General features: G+C 26.1%; 1 protein-coding gene and 2 long non-coding RNA genes across 3 annotated transcripts; 2 read left to right on the forward strand and 1 right to left on the reverse strand.

Moving 5' to 3' along the window:
- The first annotated feature begins 2,674 nt into the window (after window positions 1–2,674).
- Window positions 2,675–5,982, forward strand: LOC105249848. Its single transcript, XR_889076.3, has 4 exons — window positions 2,675–2,776; window positions 2,910–3,062; window positions 4,810–5,005; window positions 5,553–5,982. It is a non-coding gene; the product is annotated as an uncharacterized LOC105249848 (long non-coding RNA).
- A 6,860-nt stretch (window positions 5,983–12,842) lies between these two features.
- LOC105249847 lies at window positions 12,843–14,135 on the reverse strand. The gene is made up of 3 exons (XM_011255604.3): window positions 13,945–14,135; window positions 13,505–13,621; window positions 12,843–13,134 (listed from the first exon to the last, which is right to left on the reverse strand). Exons 1-3 carry the CDS (start codon window positions 14,003–14,005, stop codon window positions 12,941–12,943), a joined length of 372 nt encoding a protein of 123 aa, XP_011253906.1. The 5' UTR covers window positions 14,006–14,135; the 3' UTR covers window positions 12,843–12,940.
- Window positions 14,136–14,733: 598 nt separating this feature from the next.
- On the forward strand, window positions 14,734–15,955 carry LOC105249846. Its single transcript, XR_889075.3, has 3 exons — window positions 14,734–14,830; window positions 15,189–15,301; window positions 15,686–15,955. It is a non-coding gene; the product is annotated as an uncharacterized LOC105249846 (long non-coding RNA).
- The last annotated feature ends 882 nt before the right edge of the window (window positions 15,956–16,837 follow it).

Below are 16,837 nucleotides of genomic sequence, written 5' to 3' on the forward strand. Positions count from 1 at the left end.
TGGAGATTTTCCAATAGCAATAATCTCCATACAAGTTTTCTAAAAATATAAATAAATACAGAGAAGCATAAAAACGCATACAATTATATCATATTTTTATTACCTTAATGCTATGGGTTTCTTTTAACATGTAAAAATGTTATTTTATTGCATTTGGATCTTTCATTTATATAAGTCGAAATGATAAGTCGCAAACATTTATTTAAATGTTCCAAGAGACATGCAAAAGAAAAAACTCAATCTCTATGCTCAATAATTAGCATGGAGCTATGTTATTCGACGCGGAATAATTTTCCATTATATGATGTCGGACGATATGGTAGTAAGAGGTACAGTTGCGTAAATTACTGCTCGTTTAAAACGGCAGAATTCATCTGAAATTTCATTTAATATTCTCTCCCCACGGTCTTTTTTCTGTAAAAGACACATATTTTCCATTGTTCGCCGGTATATAATGTAAGTATTAAGATAAGAGCGAGACAGCATCACGGAAAAGGACTATTCTATTATTAAAGTAGACTATGTGTACTTTTATGCAATTTTATTGCGTAGCCAGCGGTCTAAGACTTTACAGTTAGATCTGCACTCTTTATCATGACGCGTAAGAGAAACGCGGTTGACGAGAAGGACATGGAACCTTGAGAATTTCTTCGCTCATTGTGCTATTCGCGAAAGAAACGAGGTCTCCGCGCTCTTCCCGGCACATCACAACGGAATTTCCCATACTGCGACCCACTTTTACAGGAATACACCTTCCGAAAGAAGATTTTTGAGCAGTTTAAGTTAAATCAAAACGACATAAAAATTTTTACTCCGATTGTTTAGAAAATATTTATTATTGTTTTAACAACATTATTCTTTATCTAGTTCAAACTAAAAATTCTGGATTTATATATAAATTTATTATATTATAACCATACATATAAAGAATTAATATTTACTATATATTCAGAATATTTGAATATTAGTTTATAAATAAAAAGGAAAAATTAATCAATTGATACACTGGTTTCAAAGATAAAATCTAAATGAAATATAATTAATATAATTTAGGCAAAAAAAACCACAAGGTATAAATGTAATATGCAAAAAATTGTTAGAATTATTAAAATAACTTGTAAATTACAGATGTACGCGCAAACGTTTCGATCTTCCAGATCCTTCTCAATGCTAACATAATAGAAAATACAAAAGATATAAATATAATGAGTGGAAGGTCGCTCGCAAATAATAACGTTTGCAGAATTTGAATCGAAATACACAGTCAATATTCAAATTAATGAAAAAAAGTCGGCGCAGATAAAATATTCATCAGTGTAGCAGAATATACAATAATAAAATCAAAATATATAATAGAGAAAAAAAGATTTATAATTCTCGGATGACAAAATATAGATGTGGATATGCCTACATGTCGGCATGTTACTCACCAGGTATATATACAGAGATCGCAACTGTGTAGGAAAGAAAGCGTCGAAAAACGATAGCATGCGAGTAAAGAACAGAGATACCGCACGCTATCCACACTTTGCTTAATGCCAAAAAGATTCTTTATTTTGCAAGTTAATAAATCCAAAGCCAAATGAACCTGGATCTGAAAAATAAATTGCAGAGCAACACGCGTTCATGCAACACATATCACAGTAAAAAGAAAAAGAAAAAAGAAAAATTAATGTGAGAAAGCAATAAATTAAAGAAAATTAATAAATGCAAATTATTAAGAAAAAATACATAGCAGTAGGAAAGTCCGTTAAATAAATGACAGAAAAAATGCAAGAAAGAGAGTAATTACACTGGTAAAGTATAAGAGGCATGTAACTCATACAAGACAGCGAGACGTATATGTATTGAGTTACGCAATATTGAATCGCCCGACCTCCCAAAATTTTGACGTTGTTGACGAGACCTGCAGGTCATGGCTTATCGATCAAAGAGCGCATATCGAAGACTGTTATAGCCGCATCTCTTCCACTTTTTACGAGAGGAGCCCTAGAGTTCCAAAAATTAACCGCAGACGGTTAATTTTTTTATGATGAATTCTCATATATATATCGTAGAAGATAGAATAAATATCCATGCAGAAATGAATATCAAATGCGGGCAATGGAATAAAAATAAGTTAGCTATGATATCTAAAATACATTGATATATTATATCGCTGCTGCAGTTATAATGAGTAGCTATATTTTTTACAAAAATTATTCTTGCTGCAGTATTGAAACTCATATTTATCCAATGCAGTGATTAATATCTAACAATAGGATTTAAATTTTCTAGCAGATATTGCTAGAATGTTACTGCTATAAATTCTAGCTGTGACAAACGATATTCTATCAGATACAAAAAATTGCGATAAATTTTGGGACATGAATTTTCATGGAACAACGTCAAAATTTTGGATCAAGATCCTTCGTTCCTTAGGAGGATTATTTCAGAAATGATTCACATTACACGACAGGATAATGGTTTAAATGTTTAAAATGATACAGAAAAATTCGACAAAATCTACCTTCCAATCATTAAATCTTTCCGACCGTAAATCACCTTTTATTTCCTACGATTTCAAACTATTTTCATACATGATCCGTTCCTGAATTTCTTTTCCTTCCTCCCCTCTCACCTTATCTCTTATCGAGAGGTCGGGCGCTTCAATATTGCGTAGCTCAATACGTCTCGCTGTCTTGTATGAGTTACATGCTTCTTATACTTTACCAGTGTAATTATTCTCTTTCTTGCATTTTTTCTGTCATTTGTTTAACGGGCTTTCCTACTGCTTGTATGTATTTTTTCTTAATAATTTGCATTTATTAATTTTCTTTAATTTATTGCTTTCTCACATTAATTTTTCTTTTTCTTTTTACTGTGATATGTATTGCATGAACGCGTGCTCTGCTCAATTTATTTTTCAGATCCAGATTCATTTGACTTTGGATTTATTAACTTGCAAAATAAAGAATCTTTTTGGCATTAAGCAAAGTGTGGAGAGGTATCTCTGTCCTTTACTCGCATCGTTTTTCGACGCTTTCTTTTCTACACAGTTGCGATCTCTGTGTATATACCTGGTGAGTAACATGCCGACATGTACCGATTAAAAACTAATAAAAAAAATTTTATAACGATAAATTTTTTATTAACGATAAATCTTGTAAAGATTTTACCTACATATTATAGGGTAAAATTGCTTTAACAAATTTTGCCCAGTTGCTATGCAGTATCTAAAAGAAATATCAGTAATTCTAGATAGTAACGAAATTTCTATCAGGAAATGGACCGTTAAATTTTATTTTAAATTAATATTTCTATCAAAATAAATAATTAAATTCTATAAACTAAATAAAATATAAATTATATAATTATATAATTTAGGTCATTACAGTTTGATTATGCTTATATATAAAATTAAATAAAAATGAAATCTGAATGCATATAAAAATATGGAGCAAAGAAAAGAAAACTTGCAGAACAGTTTAGCAATGAAAATTTTAACAAAGGTTAGAAATGACAATTGTCAAAGAGTACAATGATGAGTGAATAAGAAATAGACGCAAATGAAAGATGCGTGAATAATAAGAAATTTTATATTTCTCTTTATTTTATTCATGTTACTAATAATATTAATTTTATTGTTTAGAATTCAGGTTATTTTGATATGAATGATTAAATAATAGGCATGAAAATGTTAACTTTGATTTAGATGAAGACTATAAAAAAAATAGCTCTGATGAAAATAATTTTTAATTTTATGATTTTAATGATTTTATGATTTTAATGAAGATTTTAATGAAATAAAGAAAATATAAAAGTGAATAGTATCATAGTAGAATACCTTAGTATCGTGTAGAATGTGAGTGTAATAGTGATAAATTTTTAAAAATATTAAAACACAGATTATTACCAAATCTTCCAAAATACAAAACTGTTATTATGTTATGTTATGTGCATATCACATCTGTAGTGTATGAAATAGAAAACATGGAAGGTTCATTCAGATAATTTTATGGCCGAATTTACATATTTAGGTGTTGAGCAAGGATTAAGAGATAAGATTGTGTAAATGTGATTTTACATTAAGTAGAATTTCTATTCAATATAGACGATATAAAACCATACAAGAGTAGTAATAAAACTCTGTAGTCAATTTTATGTAAAGATTATTTGGAATCTGATATTTACATTAGATTTCGTACAAGTTATTCATGTTTTTTTTTCGAGAATATATCGATTACGTACAATGGAAAAAAGAGATACAAAAAGGAAACGTGTTCCATCTTATAATGTCTGATTAAAAGAAAATTTAGCTTACCGGAGAGAAATAACTCTAAAAACCACTCTGTTAAAAATATTAAATATTAAATATTAAAAATATTAAAACATAGATTAGTACCAAATCTTCCAAAATATACAAAAACGGTATTGCATATCACATCTGCAGTGTATGAAATAGAAAATATGGAAAATTCAGATAATTTTATGGACGAATTAACATTTTTTTATTGAGCAATTTTATATGCAATAATAAGTACTATTTTATCTAAAGTTTTAAAAAAATAACGCTTACATAAAATTCAATAGTCTTAATAAATATTAGAATTTTTCAGATTAGATCATGTTTATGCATTGAAAAAAGGGGCCAACAGTTGCTCAGTAAAAAAATTATAATTGAGATTTCTATTTTTGTAGTTATTACTATTATAATGTTGATAATAATAACTTTGTGTATAGTAATAATAATTTTCATTTTATTGTTGGCGCTTAAAATAACTATATTTATAGTAATTACGACTATTTTTTATCAATATGTGTGTGCAGATCACGATTTTTTACTGTATTAATTGAGATACTAAAAGTGTTAAAATTCAAAATTTTTCAATCAGTCCTTCATAAATCTGCAACGATGAATACAGTAATGTATCTATTTTTGTTGGTTGCCATTTTTGCGACTGTCTCGATCTTTGATGTTATGGCTGAGTCATCAGTTACAGCGGATTCTACTTCGCAATCTCAGGTATAATTTTTTTATTTAATGAAAAAATATATTAAATATATATAAATATAAATATTTAAAAATGTTAATAAATATTTAAAAAAACACAATGAATATATATACATATGATTGTTTTTTTAGATTTTTTTAAATATTTATATATTAAATTTATATATTGAATTATTAATAAATAATAATTTTGTATTAAAAATAATAGTATATATATTTTTACATAATGTATATATAATATTATAAAATATTATATATTATTTTCTTTATATTTTTTTATCAAAATTATACAAATGCGATCATTATATTGTATTATGAGTGTTATATTATGAAGATGTGAAATAATATATACAAATATTATACAATATTAATAATAAATTTGTATTTATTTGTATAACTGTTTTAATAAAAATTCTTATATAAAAAACTTATTTTGTCGGTGTGTCAATAATGAAATATATAATCGCATATCCACAATATCTTTTATATATATTGGTATAATAATCAAACACAGTTATGTGTATAAAAAAATAAATTTTATTTATTTTTTACATTGCAGCGAAATGTAATAACCAGAAGATTACGTCCCACCAAATCTACAAAACAACCAAAGAATAATAAAATGTTTAACTGTAGATGTAACTGTTAAGATAGGGTTTAACATTACAGGATTTATTAAAGAATTCTTAAAGCTACAAGAAAGTGTGAGTATATAAGACTACACAATCCACTTAAGATGAATTATGGCATGAAAAGGTTATATGATTATGGCACAATATATTTAACAGAATTTTCAGTTATTACAAGTATTTTATGGCAATTTATCTATGATATTGTAAAAAATTGTTCGTGTCAAATAATGTTGTTGATGTCGATTTCTATTATATAAAAAATATATAACATGTAATAATATTATTCCATTATTATATGCATGATACCATGTGAATGCAACAAATTTTCATTTCTTCCACAAAATATTAATGAAAATATTACTTCGATATGATATACGTTTCTATCTCAGAAAAAAAAAGAATCAATCTTTAAGAATGTAAGTTAAAGATACTGTAACCCGATTACATATTCCGCATAAATAATTTCCATATTTTTGATGATAAAATTTTGTTCTAAAATATTAAATTTATTAAAAAAACTTATTAAAATAAATTTATGTCTTTAAATAAATCGAGATTATATACGAGATTATATACGTATATATTTATATTGCCAATATTTTGTAAATATTTCACAATATATGTTATGCATATTTCTTATTATTTTATAACAGTATTTTAAACTTATGATAAATAATTGTTAATTGTAGACACGATCTTTATAATATGATAAATTATATTTTCCATGATTCATTTATAGCACGATCCGTAATAATATTATGTTTATTGTGCGAATATCGATAAATTATTTTATTATAGATTGTTTATAGACTATATATAGAAAGTTAATATCATGATATGCGAGCAAAGATGAAATATATGTTTCAAGATTACGTCACACGATTAAGTATAGTAAAAGAAAAGAGGAAAAGGAGAGGAAGAGAAGTTGTCATTTTAGTGCGTGATCAAAAGAAACCTGACTCAACATAACGGAGAGAAATAACATTAAAATCACCTTATTTTTTTATTGAACAATTTTATATATAACAATAAACACTTTATCTAGAGTTTTAAAAAATAATATTTAAATAAAATTTTAAAGTCTTAATAAACGTTAGAATTTTTTAGATTAGAAAATGTTTATGATGTTCAGATCACGATTTTTTATTGTATAAATTGAGGCACTAAAGGTGTTAAAATTCAAAATTGTTCAATCACACACACACAGTCCTTCTTAAGTCTGCAACGATGAATACCGTAACATATCTATTTTTATTAGCTGCCGTTTTTGCGACTGTCTCGATCTTTGATGTTATAGCTGAATCAGCTACAGCGGATCCTGCTCCATTAATGCGATCTAAGGTATAACTTTCATTTAATGAAAAAAATATATATACATATATGTATATATTGTTGCGTCTGCGACGAGGACATCGATTTATTGAACGCGTGAGCGACACAACTCTCGGCACACTTCCACTCGCGCACTCGCGCACTCGGGAATAAAAACACGGTTCTTTAGAACACAAGAGCTTTAATGCAAAACACGAGAAACATACAATAACTCGGAATAACTTAGAATAAATCGAACACAAGTCCGCGTAGCTTGATAGCTGGTTTCTAATTCAATGACAGTCGTTGTTAAAAACAAACGTCTTGACAACACACGCGCATCTTCTTCCGTCGACGAACTTCCGACCGGCAGAATAACGGATTGTGAATACATCCGCAAGAATGGGACGCGAGGGCGCAACAATATATATGTTTTATATTTAAAGATATAAAAAAGCACAATGATTATATACACACATGATGTATTTATTTTAGACATTTTAATGTTTATTTATTTAATTATTTTAATAAATTGTAATTTTGTATTATAAATAATAGTTAAACTTATTTATATAATATCATACAGTATTATGTATTTTTTCTTTTATATTTCATCAAAATTATATAAATGCGATAATTATATTATGAGTACATACGCGAAATAATATGAATATTATAGGGTGTATCTGAAATGATGCACTAAACTTTAGGAGCGTATTCTAGAGGTCAAAATAAGACTTTTTTTATGCACATGGGTCCGCAAATAAACTCCCCTCTGAGCTAGAGACTCCTAAAGTTTGGGGAAAAAATTGAAGCCAACGGCGCCCATTTCGAGCATTTTTTGTAGATAACAGTAAAATCATTTAAAAACTAAAAAAGTCTTCGAAACTTCCAGCTTGGCAAATTAATGTTTTCATGATACGTTTTTATTTTTTCATTTTAGTGGTTTACTTTACTTCATAATTTACTGGGCTATAAAATTTCAACCTTCTGTCATTTTTTTCTGATATACAGCCAATTTCCAATTTTTTCCCCAAACTTTTGGGGCCTCTAGCTCGGAGGGCGGTTCACTTGTGGATCCATGTTCATAGGACAAAAAAGTCTTATTTTGACCTCTAAAATACGCTTCTGAAGTTTAGTGCATCATTTCAGATACACCCTGTATAATGTTAACAATATAGTTATTTGTTTGTACATAAAAATTCTTATGTAAAAACTTTTTTTGTCAATAATAAGATATATATTGCGTAAGCTTAATATCTATATGTTGGTATAATAATCATAAATTATACTTGGTGTATGTAAAAAATAAATTTTATTTTTTTTTTTCATTGCAGCGAGATATAATTAGCGCTATAATTAGCACTATTTTTGGCTTCATATCAAGCTTCATATCAAGACTCATATCAAGCCTCATATCAAAGCTCATATCAAGCCTCATATCAAGTACTTTAGGGTTATTTTAGGCTTCTCGGCTTATAAGACTATACAACGCACTTAAGATGAATTATGACATGAAAAGATTATGATTAAGTCATTATGTACAACAATATATTATATAGAATTTTCAATTATTGCAAGTATTCTATGGCGATTTATCTATGATGTTGTGAAAAGTTGCTCGAAATAATGTCTTTGATGTCGATTTTGATGTAAAAGATATATAATATGTAATTATATTATTTTATTATTATATGAAAACGTATTTTGTATCAATTATAAATATCTGTGCAATATCCAAATATAATTTATGATTGATATGCTAATAATCCCTGTCGTCCAGCAATCGTATAAAATTTAGTTAAAATATTTTTTTTTATTTGAATCATCATAGATATCAATATGATGAATATCACAATTGTAATTTATAGAGAAATAACAAATTATTAGTCTCATTTATATTCCTTCATTTATTATTTTAATTTAATAGCATTAATGCTTTATATTGAAACTGTATATTGTGTATGTACATATGTGATTATCAAAATTTTTAAAGTTTATCAACAAAATTTTACATCAAAGATAGAACAGGATAATTATTAGGACTCGCCTTCTATCATCAAACATTAAAATTTGCGAGAGCAATCGCAGATGTTTTCTCTTGCCGATTAAATAAGTAAGGAGCATAATTTCATTTTGTATGTTTATTGTACGAATATGGATAAATTCAATTTATTATAGATCATTTATAAACTATATTTTGATATATAAATGATATTTTCACTAGATATTATTCGTAATATTTTAATATATCAATTAAAGGAGATTTTTAAATAAAATAAAATAAACCAATAGATTTTTGTTATATAAAAAGAAATATATATATATATATATTTTTATGTTATTTTTTTATTTTATCTCTGTCTTTATCGCACATAATGTTACAAGCTGAAGAATTAATAAGACTCTGTAAGAACAAACCGAATCGCCCAAAATAGTACTAGACATTCTATTGCTATGATGTTAATTGACATCACGTTAGCATTATTACAGAGATCCGTATCTCAGGTATTACATTCAGTTCTAGTTGTCAATTCGAAGGGTATACAGGGTGTTCCAGATCAACCGCAGGTCCTTGAAGGAGTGGATAGATCTCGATAATGTGAGTAAAAAATGTCCTTACAAGAAAGTTGTGAGATCAATAGTTTTTGAATAAAACGCATTAGAAGTTAAGCAACCACGGGGCCCGCATTTCGCGCCGTCAGGAGCGGCGCGGCATGAACCATTCTTGTTCGCAATACATTCTGCCACATCAATTACAAGAATTAAATGATCGCATTACAGAAGCGGTGGCAACCATTACCCCAGAAATGATTCAACGGTCAAGACAAAGTTTAATACAACGCGCGCAACTTTGTATCGAAGTGGGTGGAGGTCAATTCGAACACTTGCTGTAAAAAGTTGTGCAATGCAATTGTTTAAAAATTATTTTAATGGCATTCAACGTTATACGACGATAATACAAAATTTGGGTTAAGTTTAAATTCTTGTAATAAATAAGTCTGAAGTTATTATAAGATAATTATCGAATAAAGAATTATTTCTTGATGAAACATTTCATTATAATTATTTATTTTATGTTATAACGGAAAAGTAAGCGGAACGAAAAAACTTACATTTACAATGACAGATTGAAAATAATGTACAATTTTCAATTACAGCTTAGTTTCTCTTTATACCAGTAATTAAATAGTTGAAAAGAAAATACTATGTAATGAAAAAACTTTGAAAACTTAAAAAAAATTTTATTTCCGCCGCGAGTGTAAGTTGTATGACTCAATTATACTTTTATGACTTTAACAGAAATATTTCCATAGAAGATTCTTTAAAATTGGGGATCAATGCATACATACTTTGACAATTTAAAACTCTTCGAGTTAAGATTCTTCGTTGATGCCGCTTCGGATATTTCCAAAAATCAGTAGCAACATCAGTAGCAAAAACGATGGAAAACAAATGAAAACAATTACGAGTAATTGATGTGGCAGAATGTATTGCGAACAAGAATGGTTCATGCCGCGCCGCTCCTGACGGCGCGAAATGCGGGCCCCGTGGTTGCTTAACTTCTAATGCGTTTTATTCAAAAACTATTGATCTCACAACTTTCTTGTAAGGACATTTTTTACTCACATTATCGAGATCTATCCACTCCTTCAAGGACCTGCGGTTGATCTGGAACACCCTGTATAAAGTATGTCACAGAAGTGTTCGACTTCTACTGTGCCATTGTACATTTCTAAAAAAATAATTATATTTATCAAAAATGATTTAGTTTATTATATGACATATATCTATACGAAGCATCCAAAATATTATACATACTATTAATCATATGTAATTAAAACACTATATATATTCTCGACTATAAAATATTCTCGATTAATCTACGAGATGCACATTAATATGCATTAAATACAAATTTTAATATTTTGTGAAACTTTTATTATATTCTTTTATTGCAATTTTTTAAGTTACAATGGAAATTTGTCTCAACCATGTTTTCTTATCTCTACAAAGGCAGATAAGAGAGAAGAAAAAGAGAACCTAGAGAGAACTCTGATACAACAGTTGAAATAAGAATACAAGTAATCCTGGATAAAATATTCTATTAAAAGCAATACATTTATTCAGTTGCGTGTTACTTATCATAATCACATTTGACACAATATATACCTATACAATCTATCGTTTCGGATTCCAACGGTTTACTTGCACAAGTATTGCTTTCACGCAAATTGCAATTATAACATTTCTTTTGCTTTCCTATTTGAAAAGTAGGAAAACAGATAAAATAACGGTAAACATATCTACATATTGAAACGAAATTAAGAGTTAATTAAGAAAGATAAACATACAGTATATCATCAAATTGAATAACGTAAATTATTTTCGCTTATGTGAATGTCACAAATTTAACAATTTTATTAATCTATAACATATGTCTAAAATTTTTTATTTATTTACTAATTATACAATAATTTATAATGTTAATTGCTATGCATATTATTTAATATCAATTGCAGAAAAATTATAAATAATAATCAATCTAGGAATTACCTACTGTATGTATGTATTAAAATTCAAAAGTTACAAGTTGGTTATTTTTACACTTTAGCAATTGTTATTTATATAACATTTGTCAGAAATTTATTTAATTTCGAAATCTTTAAGCTAAATTGTTAAGCTTAAAATTTGTATCAAACTTTTATTAAAGTTTATTATTTAAAAATTTGTATAATGTACTTGAATAAACAATAGTGAATATGATTATCAGTATGATAATCGCAATAAAATCTCGTCTTTCCATTTCTTTATGTTTTGATGTCATCAAATCACTAATTTGATTATCCCAAGAAATCAACCTATACTTTCTAAGATTATCAATAATGATCAATAAAAATCAATAAGATTATCAATGATTATTAATGATTATTAATTTATTAACGATTTTTGTACAGATACATACAACTCTATATATGTATATATATCGCTGATTATGATAAATTATCTAAAATTATTTCGCTAAATTCAACCTCATTAACTGTTATCAACGTTATCATTTCATTATCAAGCAAAAACGTTATCATTTTCAAGATAACGTTTTTGCTTGGTAACGATATATATTATTTTTTTATATATTAATAATTTTAAAATATATCGTATTTTATAAAAAGTTTAATAAAAATTAATATTCAGCGATTATATAGGCTCAATATAACGAATATAACGCAAATGTCGCAGTTTAATTGCTACTTTTTCGACATTCTCAAAAAAAACTTTATTAAGAATTTAAAAAAAATATTTTCTTGTGGATATGATATTAATTTCGTAAATAAAACAGAAATAAAAAAAAATTAAGAAAATGTCAATTGTTTACATGCTTATTACGATTGTTAAAAAGGAATTTGAAGTAGATTTAACTCAAAATATCACAAATATCTATTAAAAAATTTATAGTATAAGAAAATTTATGGTATAAAAGAATTTGTAATATAAAATTTACTTATATAATAATATACGATATATTATACTTATATACAATATGTTATATAATTATATATAATACGATTATAACGTAGACAGAAGAAAAGATTTAAAAAAATTAAAAACAGCTATATTTTTTCTTATATGATGTAAATATATTGCAAAAATTTGAGTCCAATCTTGAAAGAATCCTCTTAAAAATTATTTCTTTATTATTATAAATATAAAATATTATTTTAATAACACAAACATAAATGAGATATAATCAATAAAATTGTATTTTAGGTAACAATTATATGTATGTATATAATATAAGTAAATATATGTTTATATAATAAAAGAAATAATTGACATACATAAGTTAATGTATATGAGTGTACATTTTATTTTCAGCTATATATATTCGATACATTCATATATAATATAATAATTAGCATAGATAAAATGAAAAAAATAGAACTATTTAATGTAATATTTTTTTTAATATAAGGGCGTACTTTTTATGATGTGAGTTAAACAATTAATAAGAATTTGTAAGGACAAACTGAATCACCCAAAACGATACGAGGCACCCTAATGCTGTCATGCTAATTGTTACCATATTAGCATTATTACAGAGATCTTCAGAACATATAAAACAATTATCTACGGATATAGATTGACTCAACTCTAAGCGGCCACAACCGCGAACAACACCTTTATCACCGTTCAATTCTGAAAAAAATTATATTTATTATTAACAATTCTGAGAATGTGTTATGTGTTATAAAATAAAATAAAGGAAATGTGTTATAAAAACATATAAATTACATCCATAATATACATATAAGCATTAACTTATTATGCTATTAATGATGAAAACATTCCTAAATGTACAAGAACCATACAACTTTTAAAACTTTATAAAAATAATGTTCTACATATAATATTATATATTAAATATAAGACTATTACAGAGCCTTTTATACTTAGTTATATTCGAAATTTGTCTCAAGTAAATTTCTTTCTCTCACTTTCAGAAAGATTAAAATACTTCATGTAAAAACTATTGTATATAATATATATTCATTCACTTAATACTTACTGTAAGTACAAACACCACAAGCGTTAGTTGGACATTCTACTTCTTCTCTCGACGATGGTTCGCTTGCACAAGTTTTACTAATATTCGAATCGCACTGATAACATCTCTTTGCCTCTCCTTAGAATAAACAAAATAATGGAGTTTAGTAAAAATATTTTTGCATACAATTATATGCTGAATTAAGTTATATTGGAGTCAAGAACAAGATACAAATTTTCACAGATTATGATAATTAATTAGATTTAAAAATGAAATTTTTTGGCTATACGAATGTTAAAAATACATAATATCTCCTATTTTAATTTTGATATTAATACCGCAACAAATTTATAATGATTTAAAATCAGATTTTATAATAAATGTATATGGTGTACAGCCCTTGTAACTTGATTTGAAAAGTTTGTTATCGAATAAATCATTAAAAATTTAAAATAACGTACCATAATGAAGAAGAGCAAATGCGACTACTAAAATAGTGATCAAAAAAGAGCGAATTTCCATTTTTAATGTGCGTTAATTTATGTCCAACCAATGACTGTCGCAATACGTTGAAATATCTATAATATACACTGGTAAGTGCCTGTGTTATCACCAATTTTTCACTGTAACTGATTGCGATAAACAATAGATTATCGCGAACTTGGTCTCCATGTGATACCACGCCCTTATGCGATTAAAACATGGAAATATAAATTTTCAAGAATTCACTTATTATTAGTGATACTTAAGGAAATTATATATACTTTCCATTATATAAACACACATTGTTTAAAATTACTTTTTTAACAAATAAATTTTTATATATAAAATAATATATTATATTGTAATAATAATATAATATATTATTTTATTATTTTATTATTATATTATTATTATAATATAATATATTATATTATAATAATAATATAATAATAAAATAATATATTATAAAATAATATATTATAAAATAATATAAAATAATATATAATAATAATATATTATATTATATTATATATAAAAATAATATATTATAAAATAATATAAAATAATATATAATAATAATATAATATATTATATTATTTTATACATAAAAATTTATTTGCTAACAAAATAATTTTAAATGATGGTATCGTGGTATCACTATATCATAAAGACCAAGTTCGCGATAATCGATCGTTTATCGCAATCAGTCACAGTGAAGAAATGATAACACAGGCAAGTATATTCTAGATTTTACAATGTATCGCGACAGTCATTGATTGGACATAAATCAAAGCACATTAAAAATGGAAATTCGCTCTTTTTTGACCATTATTTTTGTAATCGCATTCGCTCTACTTCATTATGGTACGTTTTACAAAAATTTTTGATGATTTATTCGATAACATTAATTTTGTGTAGAAATGACAAACTTTTCAAATCGAATTACAAGGGGACTGCACACCATATACATCTAAGTGTATTATAAAATCTGATTTTAAGAATCATCATAAATTTGTTGCAGAATTAATATAAAAATTATAGAATAGGAGATATTATTTTTATGATTTGTATAATCAAAAAATCTCATTTTTAAATCTAATTAATTACTATAATTTGAAAATTTTTCTTGTTCTTGACTCCATTATAACTTAATTTAACATGTAATTGTAAAAGTAATTGCAAAAATATTTTTATTAAAATCTAATATTTTATTCATTCTAAGGAGAGGCAATGAGATGTTATAAGTGCGATTCGCGAATTAGTGAAACTTGTGCATTCGAACGTCGAAAGAGATAACAGAGTGTGCAACTACTAATTGTGCTACTTGTTATATTGGTAAGTACTAAGCGAATGAACATATATTATATATTATATACAATGGTTTTTAATACATCAAGTATTTTAATCTTTCTAAAAGTGAGAGAAAGAAAGAAATTTACTTCAGATAAATTTCGAATATAATTATGCATAAAAAGCTCTGTAATAATCTTACATTTAATATGTTATAGAACATTATTTTTATAAAGTTTTAGAAGTTGTATGTTTCTTACACATTAATTAGGAATATATTGTTTTCATCATTAATAGCATAATATTTTGATGCTTATGTGTATATTATATGAATGTAATTTATATATTTTTTTATAATACATTTCCTTTATTCTATTTTATAATACATAACAATCAGAATTATTAATAATAAATACAATTTTTTTCCAGACTGGTCCAACGGTACTGAGATTCTTCTCAGAGAACGCTCCTGTGGCATAGTAAATTATGACTTTGTGAACCGTTATTAATCGATTTTCAGTATTGTTCAATATGTTATAAAGATCTCTGTAATAAGTTTAATAATAATGCTAATATGGCAACAGTTAGCATGACATTAAGATACCTCATATTGTTTTGGGCGATTCGGTTTGTTCTTACAAATTCTTATTAATTGTTTAACTCACATAAAAAATACGTCCTTATATTTAAAAAATATTACATTAAATAGCTTTATTTTTCTTTTATTTTATCTATGCTAATTTATTATATTATATATCATATAATAATCATATCTTATATATTATAAAATATCATATAACATATCAAGAAATAGGGTAGTATCTCGCGCCAAATTCACGCGAAGCAACAACGAGGCATCCCGTGTATCTATACACGAATCGGATAGTCGAGGATGCTTTAGATTATCATTTCTCATGTAACAACTAAACGGATCGAATTTTTACTTAATCGATAGTTTGAATTGAATTATATAATAAAAATATCTTTAGTTTTTTTCCTACAAGTATTGTAAACGGAGGAAATATAATGTAAAGTTTAAATGTAAAAATTTTCTCTTAAGAAACGTCTCGATCGTTCTCTCCGTCGTCGGAAAAATATATGGTTCCTTTTAACACGAAATGGCACCAGCAGCTTTCTGATGGTTAAATTATCGTAATAATTGCACACATACACACACATATATTATTATATACATTATTATATATATAATAATGTAAGTGTGTGTGTGTCTACGCGCACGTCATGTATATATATATATATATATATGTATATATATATTGAATTTCTCCCCCCCCTCCCCACTCTCTCTCTCTCTCTCTCTCTCTCTCTCTCTCTATATATATATATATATATATATATATATATATATATACATTAGTGTATATGCTCTTAAATCATTAATGTAAGATAACTTGTACAATACTTTCATGAATTTATTCGTTGAAAAATAACAATAATTATGCATTGATGTATTCCCTAAATATGTATAATGCACTTACTATTTAAAAAAAACGTAAAAGAAAAGCGTTACGTGCGCCATGTGTTACATTTTTACAAAAAGAAATGATATAATCTCTAAAA

The sequence above is a fragment of the Camponotus floridanus genome, unplaced genomic scaffold, assembly GCF_003227725.1.
Source record: "Camponotus floridanus strain SB8 unplaced genomic scaffold, Cflo_v7.5 scaffold28, whole genome shotgun sequence".
NCBI classification, from domain to species: domain Eukaryota; kingdom Metazoa; phylum Arthropoda; class Insecta; order Hymenoptera; family Formicidae; genus Camponotus; species Camponotus floridanus.

Coding starts and splice junctions, on each gene's coding strand:
- LOC105249847 (XM_011255604.3), bottom strand. CDS start 14,005: ATGGAAATTCGCTCTTTTTTGATCACTATTTTAGTAGTCGCATTTGCT. Junction 13,622..13,944: donor ATTTGCTCTTCTTCATTATG/GTACGTTATTTT, acceptor GTTTATTCTAAG/GAGAGGCAAAGAGATGTTAT. Junction 13,135..13,504: donor TTGTGGTGTTTGTACTTACA/GTAAGTATTAAG, acceptor AATTTTTTTCAG/AATTGAACGGTGATAAAGGT.